This window comes from Daktulosphaira vitifoliae, unplaced genomic scaffold (assembly GCF_025091365.1).
Source record: "Daktulosphaira vitifoliae isolate Bord-2020 unplaced genomic scaffold, ASM2509136v1 Scaffold_3, whole genome shotgun sequence".
NCBI classification, from domain to species: Eukaryota; Metazoa; Arthropoda; class Insecta; order Hemiptera; family Phylloxeridae; genus Daktulosphaira; species Daktulosphaira vitifoliae.
The window spans coordinates 22,128,646-22,142,161 of NW_026099574.1; the positions used below are offsets into that span (position 1 = coordinate 22,128,646).

The window sequence follows — 13,516 nt, forward strand, 5'->3', positions numbered from 1 at the left end:
AAAAAAAAAAAAAAAAAAAAAAAAATAAACACATCATGGTAAAATTAATACCTTCTCAGCTTCGCATCGAAGCTAAAATAAAAAATTAGTCAACATTTTTGGTTACTATAAAAGATGCATCACTTTTTAAAATGTCATTTAGCTATGTCGACTAGGTAATCCCCTCCAATCAGTTGCTTTTTTATGCCACTTTAAGTGATTATTTAAAAAAAAATTATACTTAAATAAAATAATTCATACAAAGTTTTTAGAATTGTTAGAGAATAGTAGTATTCTAGTAATGTAAAGTATAAGTTAAATTTATCATAGTTTAAAAATATTTAATATTAAGTAAATAAGTTCTTACTTTTTCTAACTCAAATTCTCGAATTTTTGATACATTTCCAGCATGTTTTAATTTTCTTGACACACCACCTGACTTTCGCTCAAACAATAATTGATTTTGAGACATAACTCATTATTACATTTTAATATAACAACCGTTTATTTAAACAAAAGACTAAATACTGAGCGTTTCAAAAGAAATGATTCAACGCTGTTCATTATAATATGTTCGACAACGTTATATATTTATGTCAGCTTCTATTTTAGAACTAACTATTTTCCCCTCTCTTTTAAAAAAAATATAGCCTATATGTATACATGTAAATACAATAAGAATTGTTGAAAATTTACAAAAAATAATTTTATTTTTATTAATTCTTATTAAGTGTATATTGTGTAATATTAATTTAGTTAACCAAGAGTTTAACAATTTTATAAACATTTTGAGAAAATAATAATTATAGAAAATTTTATTTATATATTGAATAATTTATAATCATTTATTGGCTTACAAAAACAATAATATTGATAGAAAAACCGGATTGTAAAATAAAATATAAATACAAATAGTTTATTATAATAGATTATATATTATAGTTTATAAATAATGTAATCTCTTGTAAATATGTTTAAAAAAAGAGAAGAAAAATTGTATTTATAATTATGTAATTATACTGTAAAAAATATAGCTAATGACCCTAGAATTATAAATATTTTTTTTTAATAAAAAAAAATTATAATAAAATAATTTTAAAATTGAATTTGAAACGAGAAATCATACTTTATAATTTGAAACTTGCAGTTTTGATGATTTCTTTAAAACATAAAAGTTTCTAAACACTATCATTAACACCCTTCTTTTTTAAAACCTCATTACATCTTAAAATTGATTCTAGGATTATCAAGTTAACAACGTGATTTTATTTAATATCATTCATTAATAAATTTTAGTCACAATCGTAAAGTATTTACAATTAAAAAATATAATAATTTGTTATTAAGTTAATGATTAATCAAACTGTATAGGAACATTTTATATTACCTCGATAATACAATTAATTATAAATAATATGTTAAACAATAAATACTTTATAATTAAATTACATTACAAAAATATTTGTAATTAAATTATAATATTGCAACTATATATATGAATGTTAAAAAATACGGAATGATTTAGAGATCAGTTAAATACAAATTATGGATGATTAAAAATTAATTTTCGAATTTGATTTCTTGAACATTTATTTCTTCAATATTATTATTTTGTTCTTGAGATTTAAGTTTTTTTTCTTGAGCTTTCTCTTCTTTTTTGCAATTTTCGACTTCATCGTTTAATGATTTTTTTATCACTTTAGTATATCGTTTTTCTCTGATTAATTCTGTATTAGTATTTTTACTCTTAGTAGAGTTATTTTCATGTAGTGCTAAAGGAATTGGAATCTTATCTTTAATTACCTCCTCTAATTTAATTTTTTTATCGTTTTCATTTTGAAGCATAATATTCATGTTTTTTAGTTTTAATTCTGTCGTATTTAATTTATTTATTAATTTCAGTTCATCGTTATTTTTTTCAAGTTTTAAACGAGTTTCTTTTAATTCGTTTAAAATTTGTTTTGATTCCGCTAATATTTTTTTCCCTTCATTTTCGTGACTTTTTAATTTTTCAAGTATATCTATTTCAGGTCGTTTTTCCAACTCTTCTTCTTCTTTTTTAATAGCATCTTTACTTATCGAGTTTGCTGTTTCAATTTTACTGTTAATAGTTTTTACGATCGGTTTTACAGCATCTACGGGCTCGACGGGAATAGGAGGTTCTACACGAATTTCTTCCGAAGGTTTTGCTTCAATTTTAATATTTGGAATTTCTTTAGACTCTTTTTTAGCTTTCACTTTGTTTTTTTTTAATGCTATAAAGAAAAATAAAAATTATTCTCGAGTATAAACCATAAAAAATTATTCATATTTAATTTTGTAGCACTAACGCTTTTCTTCAATTTTTTTTTGTAAATGCTCATTGTGTACATTATTAGCCGAGACAATATGTTTTGTGCTGATAACTTCTTGTTCTATTGTTTTTGACAACTCTAACGATTGTTGAATAGCAAAAAGATTAGCCATTGTACCCATTACCATAATGAAAACACCAACTAATATGATAAACTATAAACCAATTATTTAAGTGTAATTAGATTATTATTTGTACTTTCATTTAATGGCACTCATAAATGAAATATAATGATATTATAAAATTTTATCAACAGCAATTATACTCACTTTTGCCCAAAATTTTTCTTTAGGATTTTTATTAGCCACTCGTACTAAAAACATTGATGGAAACATAACGTTTATAATTACTCCAATCGTAGAACCAATTAATCCTAATACTACTTCAATATTAGGCATCAGTAGACCAGTCACTAGAGAAAATGTAACAATAAAAAATGTGATGCACTTGAATGGTGTTTCTGCAATATGTTGTCGTCCACCAGATACGAGTACATATTCCTATATGGTGTAAAATAATTTAAATAAATATGTATTCGAAAGTTTATTAAGAAACATTAAAAATAAAGAATATTAATAAATATTTGGTGGATGAACATTTATTGATACATAATCACTCCATTAAAACCATAAAACTAATTAAAAATGTGAATAATTACAAAGAACTTAATATAACGAAGACAATAGAAATGCTTAAAAATAAAAACAATTTTTATTAAATGGGATCTTGGCCCACTTAAAAATTCATTATTTAACTTGTATAAACTGCCAAAATGTCATATTAATTATAACGATAATTTCACTAGGTGATAAGGTTACTATGGGTATATAAAAAGGGTTTTTTTCCAGTCAAAGTGTCAGTTTATGTTTAGCGTTGATAATTGTAACATTGTTCCTTAAGTACGTATCCGCGATTTTTTTGTGGTTTCTTGAGTTAAATATTTTTTAGTTTTAAATTAATAATATTTTTAATATAATATTAGTTTTGACTTTAATCGAGATTCCTATAATTTTTCCTTTTTCATTTTAAACTACATTGTTTAAACTTAATTTAATGTAGATTTTTGAAATATTATAAAAAATTGAAAAGAAAATAAGTTTGATATGATTTGTAAGCCCAAAGTGCCTTGGCTAATGATAATCTTCTTCTTTTTCGTTGCCTTAATCCCAACTACTTGGGGTCGGCCACCCTTATCCTAAACTTCCACTTGACACGATTTCCTATATCATCTATGTTCACATCAGTCGTCACCATATCGCATTCAATAACATCTCTCCATTTCTTTTTTGGTCTTCCTCTACCTCTTCTTCCTTCAACATTCATTTTCATAACTATTCTTACAGCTTCCGATTCCTCTCTCCTCATGATGACAAAAACATCTAAATCTAAATCTATTTTCTTTCATTTTATCTACGATTGACGCTAAATGTATACTCTATATATATTTGTTCCTTATTCTATCTTCTCTAGTCGCTCCACTCATCCATCTAAGCATTCCCAACTCTACTCTCATTTCTAGACAAACACCCGACACTGAACCATAAATCATAGCTGGTCTCACTACAGTCCTATAGAACTTACTTTTCAGTCTCATTGGAATTCGCTTATCGCATAACATATCAGACGCATCTCCTCTTCACCTACCTGCACTTATTTCACTGTCTTACATCCTCGTTAATATCACTGTTCTTTTTCACAACTGATCCTAAATACTTAAAACTTTCCACCTTTAATCACGTTCTTGTTTATTTTCACTGATTTCTTCATTTCACCTACCTCGTGTTCTCTTTGTCAAACTCTATATACTCTTTCTTACTCCTACTTTATCTTAATCTCTAGGTTATTCTTAATGAACTTTGGTTTATGATAGTATTTAAAAAAAAATTTGTTTTTGATAAGGAACATACTTGAATAGTTATCATTATAAATTTCGCAAAAATCTGTTCAGTTTTAAAAAAGTTACTTCAATAGAAAGTCAAAACTAAAAATATCAAGATTAACCATTTTATTAAAACTGCAATTTCTGGTCAGCTTTCCTTTGGTTACAGGGATTGAGGGGAATTCTTAAAAATTATGACACTGATAATTTTAATTAGCTACGTTTTGTGATCTTTTGACGTATCATTGAGTAAAAAAGGTCCTGTAAAAATGTTAATTATATTTAGTGTCACAAATTAAAAAACATGAAAAAAAAACAATGCTTTTCAATACGCATCGAAGCTAAAATAGTTTATACAGAAATTCAATTTTGAATTAATCATCCTATTTTGTCACTAGTGATGTAATTACAAAATTGCGTTTATAATCCCTGACATAATCTAAGGGTCATAATATTTTTGCTACATCTAAAAAATATCAAATGATACTAGGTAGTCAGCGAAAAAATTTTGTTTTACAAATTCATGGCAGTACTTTCAAAAATGTCTACTTATTTGTGTGTTAAGATATAATTTTTTTCAGCAATTTTTTTTTTACATTTTACAGATTGGAATTTATTATTATTAATAATTCTCTGTGCAACTAAAATGTGTGCATTTAAAAGTTTAACTTTATAAAAAATATTAATAATATTAAACTCAAATGGCCTCAAAAAATTACTAATAAGCTTTTTGTGTTTAATATTCTTAATGTTTTTAAATTTAAATATATAATATTTTTATTTTTAAACTATTCAAATTAATTAAAAATTTTTGCAACCCCTAACATTTTACCTTTAACTAATTAATTTTACAATGAGTAAAAATATGTTAATAAGAAATATAATATCCCCGAAGAAAAATATTCATAAAGAAACGTGGTTATCTCCAGTAGCCAAATTGATCATGTTCTCATAGAAAATATAAGACTATTTTAAAAAACATCAAAAATTACAAAGGAATAGACGCTGACACAGACCTGTGATCACTTGATCCTGATTGACTTTAGAGTAAAGGTGTTCATGGAATGGAAAAAGAAACAAAAAACACTCAGAAAATATAACGTGGATAAATTAATAAATGAAGAAATGTTACGGACATTCCAAGAAACAGTGACAAATTTCATAGGAATAAGAGAGGGGGAAGTGATAATGAACAGATTGAAGAGTCATGGAAAGTAATAAACAACAGCATCCGCAGAAAAAGTAATATGATAAATGATAGTAAAACATTTTAAGAAATTTTCTTAGATAGGAAAAAATTTTAAGCAATTTTATATTCAAAAATACGTAGAATAACACCTAACAGCTTAGTTTACTATGTTTATGAATTTTAAATATTTCATAAAATAACTTTAAACTTGATGTATAGTTTTTTTTTTTTTTTTAATTCTTGATATATAATAAATTTCTTTAAATTATTTTTATTTTTCACTTGACAATTGTATGTTAAACAGTCTTTAAAAATACTAATGATTAACAATGTAATATTTTCACTAGACAACATTTATGTTACCTGGTTAAGTAGTTTAAAAAAAAAATACTGTTTTTTTTCTTTATAAGCAGTGTTTATCTCACTTATTTTTTAGCATAGAATAAAGAAAAATAAATGTCAACTTAGACTAAAAGTTAAATTTCACTTTCAAACTTTTCGGAAGACTTTTATATTATATTGAACAAGCAATGTATAAATAAACTAATTTGTTGAAAAATAAAAATATGCGTCACTTGAACTCGAAAAAGAAATGATTTTTAATTAAATGTAATTTTTTTTTTTTATTAATTTATTAAAATACCTTGGAAGAAAGTAACGAATATATTGAGGATCTGCATGGGAAAATTACAAGAGGGAAGCTCACAGCAATAGACATTATGAAGCCAATCTTTATTACATCACTTGATAAGCATTGAGAAAAACTTGTCAGAATATTACCTGAAAAATATAAAATACCAAAAACTTACATTAATTTAATAATTATTATTATTGAAATGTAGAAACAATATAGACTTCAAACCTTTATTTATTTTTCATACCAAACCTCATATATTGAAAAATTACAATATATTTATAAGAGCTAATATATATTTAAATAAAATAAAATAAAATCATGAAAAATATATTTTAAAAATGCACAGTTGGGATCCAGCGTAGCAAGTTCAATTAATTTTTAGATAAGTATTGATTTATATATGACTGAGATTAAAAAAATCACTGCCGTAAAACACTTTGATGCGTTTTTGAAACAAGTTAAAAAACAAAATATTTATTTACCAAAAATTGATGAATAACCTAATAAATTACATGATTTACATGATAATACACCCAGAGAAAAACCTCGATCAATATAATAAATTCATTGTTCAATTTGTTAAATATATCATTACTATTGAACCTATGATACATTTATCAATACGATAGAGAAAAATTATGGTTTATTCATCATTATAACAATGATGATATTATTAAAATAGGACTCACTGAGCAATCGTTCAAAGTGCTACCCAAGAATTGGTGCAGAGAACAACACAGGAAAATCTGGAAGTACTTGGTAAGGTACTTTGTCTAGGTATAGATAATCTAAAATGTTTATCAAGACCCCTGGTCTACAGTTGAGTGATCTTAATAGCATGACTAGACTAGACATCAAATAAACACATTGACTAGACATGGTCACCTGCGTCACCCAACGCAATGGGGGTATCGGAATCACCATTTTGCAGGAAGTGTGCAGTAGAAGAGGAAGACTCATTTCACATTATGTGCGAATGTGAAGCCTTGTCCACACTAAGATCAAACTACTTGAGTAAACCATTTCCTGAAAAAGAAGATATTAAAAACCTAAACCCAGAGAGATACTTAATTTCGCCGGAAAGACAGGACTCTTTGGTCATCTAAAAGAGTGACTTTATGGTTGGTATAATGTAATAACACTTCGATGGGTAAACCGAATCAAGACAATTCGGTATGAGGTGCGCACAATGGACCAACAGCTATGAGTGCATGGGCATCATGTCCACCTCAATAATAACTAAAACTATTATTAAAATAATAAAATACTCTATCAATACAATAATTATAACTTTGTCATATTGATAAATTCATCGTACTTATGACGAATTATTATTCTATACCTATAACACTTTGATAAATAATTTTTCATGGTGATTAATTAATTTTTAAAGAATTAAGTACATTTTTTTGAATATGATTATGAATTTTTATTATATTAACATACTAATGTACAAATAAAATCCCATATTAAATTATAAATTTAATCTTAATTATGGTTATAATTTACTTAAATAAACACGATATTTAATATATACTGTGTAATAATTATAATATTATAAATAATTTGTTGAACAACTTTTAATTTTTCAATAGTAAATTATAAATAAAACCTGTACACATGTGTATTGAATGAGAAATATAGAAAATAAACTGAAACGGCGTATTTCCACCTTTTATTTTTTATGAATTTTAAGAAAACTTACAATTTATTTATACATTGGATGAAAAGAAAATTTTCAAAAATTAATAATTTACAAATAATTAATAAGAAGAAAGAAAAGAAAAATATAGTAAAAAAAAAATAAAAAAAATTTTTGAATATTGAATATAATATTATTTTACTTTTTTGTTAAGATCATGTAACACTTGTTTAACCGTTTGATGGGAGTAGTCGTTCTTTAAAAATAATTTGTAGTTATATTGTTGAATAAATATCAAGACAGCGCTAATAGAAGTGGGTATTCTAAATTAAAAACGTGGAATATCTTAAAGCAGACTTCCACTGCTCTTATTATTGAAAAAATTTTATACTTTATGGCATTAAAATATAATAATATATCACGTGGTATTAAAATTGTGCCAGGGGCGGATTGGCTAAGCGATGATGGGACAAACCCCGCCAAGACCGGTACAAATTTGGGCCACTTGAATTATTTTGGACCAATAAATCATAACTTGATTGAATGTTGAATTCAATGTTTAGATACATCTAATTTGTGAAGTATTTTCATAATTATAATAACTCGTGATCAAATGTATAAGAGGTTTAGTTTATTCAAGTACTGAACAATAATTTATAGCTTTAGTTTATTCATTGAAAGTTATAGACTAAAAATAACATTTTCATTTTTCGATATCACTTCATTGATAACGGCTATTTTATATATATATATATATATAAATAGATTATTATAAGAATAATATCAATAATAAAATGAATATCTGAATATTTGGATAAAATAACAAATAAGTCCAGCACTCACTTCTCAATTATCAGTGTCAGAGTTAACAAAAAGTGTTAAAAAATGAGTGCAAAAAAAATTAAGTTAAGTGGTTGTGAGTACCGTAAAAAGGCAATCGAAAAAAATTTAAATGTTATTGAATCATGCCAAAAATTAGAATTTTTTCATAATTTTTTGATAAAAATATCCATACATTTTCGAAATTTAAGAAATCAAAATAATTTTTTTCAGTGTAATAACGTTAGATATTTTATTTTTGTTTTTTATATTTTTTAAATCTGGCATTTTCCCTGCCAACAAGGGGGAATAAAAACAGCTACTTTTGCATAAAAAGTTGATTTCTTCAAATAAACATTGAAATGTTTCCTAAAATACTCCAACCTTAAAACATATTTTAAATTAAAGCTTATGTTGTGTACTAGAAGATCTAAAACAAAAATTTTACCCGACACCTTTTCTTTTAAGTACAAACGACTGCAGTAGCTCAAAAACATGTTATTTTTGCGTTAAAATGTTTGATAATTTATTTTATATTTTCAATTTAAATCGCTGTAATTATTTAAATAATGCGTGGATCTTTTAATTTTTATGTTATAACTTCTTCATAAACATATCTATTTTTTTTTAAAGTGGATAATTTTTCCTTATACAATGAAGGGTATAATAAAAATTTCGTTTAAAATAATGAAAATTTTCAACTTATTTTTTGAAAAATTTCCGAAAATAATCCAAGCTTTAAATAAACTTAAAATATTATTCTTTATACCCATTTAAATTCAAAATTACAGCTTAGATTTCGATTTTTATCTCTTTTTTTTTTTGTAGGATTCTCCATTTAATATTGAAAATGTAAATACTTTAACAATATCTAAAGATGAAGAATCTGTTGATGATTGTATCTTACAAAAACGTGGTGAAACAAAGTTTATACTTGAAAATATTGACGAAAAAAATTGTTTAAATGACAATAGCAATGATAATTCATTAAAGAGCTCAGTCACTATACTAAGTTCAGATCCAGCTGAATGGAACCTCGTTTCTCCTGAAATAATAAATTATTTGTTAAAAAATCCACCATTTGAAAATAGGGACTATATCGATTTTAAAAATATTAAACGATTGTACGGTAAACAATTAAGAAAACTTCCATGTAATATATTTGAAAGACGTCTTCTTAATGGTGAAATTAAAAATAGATCATGGCTTCTTTATTCAAAATCTAAGAATGCTTTGTTTTGTTTTCAATGCCTTATTTTTGCAACTAAAAAACAGGTATTTAGTGATCCATCTGTAGGATTTACTAATTAGCAAAAGTGTTACCATTTAGTTGCAGAACATGAAAAAAGTGTATCTCATAATACATGTATCCGTAAATGGTTTTTAAGAACCACTAAAAATACTGAGGTTATAGATAATGCTTTGCAAGAACAGGTAAATAACGAAATTAATTATTGGAAAAATTTATTACATCGCGTAGTGTGTACAATAAAATTTTTATCAGAAAGAGGGCTTGCTTTTCGTGGAGAAGATGCAAATTTTGGTTTAAAACATAATGGAAATTATCTAGGATGCTCATTTCTAAATTCGATCCATTCCTTGCAAATCATATATCAAATCATGGAAATAAAGGCCGTGGCAATGTGTCTTACTTGTCATCTACAATATGCGATGAATTTATATCATTAATGAGCAAAACAGTTATTGATAACATTGTAATTCAAATCAAAAAATTAAAATACTTTTCAATCATTGTTGATTCGACTCCTGATAATACTAAAGTAGATCAATTGACCATTATTATAAGGTATATGACAGATAATAGTTCTGTTGTTGAAAGTGTAGTAAATAGCTGAATAACGTCGATTTTAGTATAATACGGGGTTTAAGGCAATAGTAAGTAATTTTTAAATTCTCAAGCAATACAGTGGTGTCATATAGAAGGGAAATGCAGGGTAAGCAAATTAATAATGGTGGGAAAAAGAATATAAAAGGGAAACATGAAAAGGATGGGGGACGATACTGGGCGAGACGAGACTGGACGTTTTTGTCGAAGAAACGTCGAGTTACGGGTACGCGAGTGTCTTTGTACGATTTAATTTTGTTTTGTGTTACATTTTTGATATTACTTTTTGACTTTGTATTTGATACGTTTCTTAAATAAAATAGCTATTTTAAAACTTGGACTTAGAGCAAATATTTTATATTCACCATGTTCATAGAATTGTGTGTGTGTGTGCAGCTAGAGTCAAAATTGGACTGCTGGTCCTTTAATCAATCTTAATAATTAGTGTACGAGCTGGCTAGTTTTTAGGCTTAACCGTCCTTTAGTGGGTATAGTAAAAAAATAGTTGTGCTGGTGGCTGACAAGGAGCCACCCTTCAGTCTGCTACTTTTTTACTAGACTGTGCTGACGGGTCTAAACTCTACCCCTTTAGTAGTCCACTAATTAGAGGGATTGGGGCTGATCAGTTTATCCAACGGGAGGACTCGAGAAGAGCTCGAACGACGAACTCGTCGTCAATATATATATATATAAACATTAATTAATTTGTGTTAAACTTTTGTGTCTACGTTGGGGAACTACCGACGTACAAAAGATTTGTAGGATTCCTTAAATCAGTCGGTCACAAAAGTGAGGACATGGAAACTGCTTTACTTCAACGTTTTACAGATTTAAATATCAATTTTAAAAATTGTAGGGGACAATCATATGATAACGCGACAAATATGTCAGGCATTTATAATGGATTACAGGCTCGTATTAAACGAATATCTGAACAAGCGTTGTTTGCACCGTGTGCTGCGCACTCTTTGAATTTGGTAGTGTCAAACGCTGCTGAAGCTACCAGTGAAGGGACTAGATTTTTTTTCAATATACAGATGGTTTATAATTTTTTTTCTGGCTCAACAAGTCATTGGGAACTTTTAGAAAGACACCTAAATAAAATTGAAGGTTCATTAAGTATCAAAAATTTATGTAAAATTAGGTGGTCATCGAGGTATGATGTTTGCAAATCCTTAAATATCGGGTACAAAGAAATCTTAAATGTTCTAGAAGTAATATACTCAGATAAAAATCAACGACCAGCAGTATGTCACGAAGCAAAATCTATTTATAAAAAAAATTTGTACTTTGGAATTTTCATTTATGTTATGTATGTGGTATCCAATTTTAAAACGTTTTGAAGCTACTTCAAAAGCACTTCAGTTTATGTAACGTAATTTCATTATATACTTCATTGAAGGATATTCAAGAAATTCGAAATTCTTTCGACACATTTTTAGAAGAAGCAAATTTTCGAAGTGGTTGTGAAACATTTGTTTGGGAATCGTCGAGGAAAAAAATTAGACCAGTATTATTAGATGATGATAAGAACACTTTGAACGTTATTTTTACAGGAAGTGAAAAAATGAAAAATGAAACATTTTTAGTGATTATTGACAAATAAATTTTTGAATTAAATAGAAGAATGGAAATTTACACTGAATTATATGATAAATTTGGATTTTTATTAAATATTGATAATGAATCATCAGATAACATTCGAAAAAAAAGTAACAACCTAGTTAAACTTTATAATATAGATTTAGAAAGTGACTTAGGAGAAGAATTGATACAATTTAAAAGTATAATGGCAAATATTTCAGCTGAAAATAAAAAATCATTAATTGCATTGCATAAAACTTTAATATCATCATCATTAGAAACATCATTTCCCAACATAGAAATTATTTTAAGAATCATTTGTATTTTACCATCTTCAAATGCCAGCGGGGAACGATCATTTTCAGTTTTGAAAAGGATAAAAAATTTGTTGAGATCATCTCTAAGCCAAGAGAAAATGTCGGATTTGTCAATACTATGTATAGATTCTGAAATAGTTAGAGAAATTAAGTGGGAGGAACTTGTGAATAAATTTCCTACAGTCAAATCGAGAAGAAAATATATTTGTTAGACAATTTTTATTAGGGTTTCTTCTTTATATTATATTGTATTTACTTTAATTTACTTTATAATCAGTGAGTATATGTATGATATGAATGATTACAATAAATTGACGTTTTAAACTTGTAGTAGTTATTTGCGTAATAATATTACATGAAATATATAATTTATTAACTACTTCTTGATAATAAGTATCTATCAACAGTGGCATAGCCAGGAGAGGTTTTGGGTGTTGTAACCCCCCTCCCCTATTGAGGATATATACATTGCTCCAGGACGGCTTTGACACTTAATCCGGCTCTGGTTTTGTTACTACACATAACATTTAAAAATCAATATGATTTTTCGATTGGATTATTATTTTTTAGCAAATTTCATACATTGAAAAACTATAATATATTTATTGTAGAGATTTATCACATTTTGATCTAGTATTATATTAATGGTAGTTCAAACACATTTGGTAGCTTGTATGCTCGATAAAAGCTTATGTAATATACTTGTAATGTAATATAAATCTAATATGGAAAAAAATTATTTACGATTTATTACGATAAAAATGCAATAAAATATTTAAAAAGAGCTTTTCTAATAATTTTACTATAAATAGTAATTATAGAATTTCCTGATGAATAATATTCTTAATAATACTATTCTTTTAAGTCTCATAAGATTTTCTATTTTATGTTATAAACTTGCAAGTGAAGCTAAAAGTCATGGAAACAAATTCAACTTATTTTATTATAAACATTCACAAAAATCAATTTTAAAAGATCAAAAACAATGTAAAAAAGTAAGTTAAAATTGATATTTTGCAATGATTATTTTTAACATATTAAAAAATAATATTAGTAATAATTTAATACAATTTTTTTATGTTTTGAATTGTTTTTTTTTATGTAAATACTCATTTTTTAATAATAAGAATTAATATCAAAGCTTAAAAAAATTTTCAAATTTGAAAACAGTGCGCAAAGTTAATTTAAAAAATTATATTTTTGATTTCCGATAAAAGTTCCTTATAAAGTAATGTATTTATTCAAAGTAAAAAAAAACCAGCACAGGGGGG

At 26.0% G+C, this 13,516-nt stretch overlaps 1 protein-coding gene and 1 long non-coding RNA gene across 2 annotated transcripts in view; both read right to left on the minus strand.

The window, feature by feature from the left end:
• Positions 1-1,010: 1,010 nt before the first annotated feature.
• LOC126901776 (putative sodium-coupled neutral amino acid transporter 10) overlaps positions 1,011-13,516 on the minus strand; it is a gene marked incomplete at its 5' end in the record, with an annotated part of 16,888 nt that continues 4,382 nt past the window's right edge. Inside the window, 4 exons of the mRNA XM_050678520.1 lie at positions 1,011-2,234; positions 2,310-2,487; positions 2,602-2,832; positions 6,044-6,180. Coding sequence (XP_050534477.1) covers positions 1,540-2,234; positions 2,310-2,487; positions 2,602-2,832; positions 6,044-6,180 — 1,241 coding nt within the window. The remainder of the gene's footprint in view (positions 2,235-2,309; positions 2,488-2,601; positions 2,833-6,043; positions 6,181-13,516) is intronic.
• LOC126901784 (uncharacterized) overlaps positions 7,615-13,516 on the minus strand; it is an 8,141-nt gene continuing 2,239 nt past the window's right edge. The window contains exon 5 of the long non-coding RNA XR_007703116.1: positions 7,615-9,543. This is a non-coding gene — a long non-coding RNA (uncharacterized LOC126901784). The remainder of the gene's footprint in view (positions 9,544-13,516) is intronic.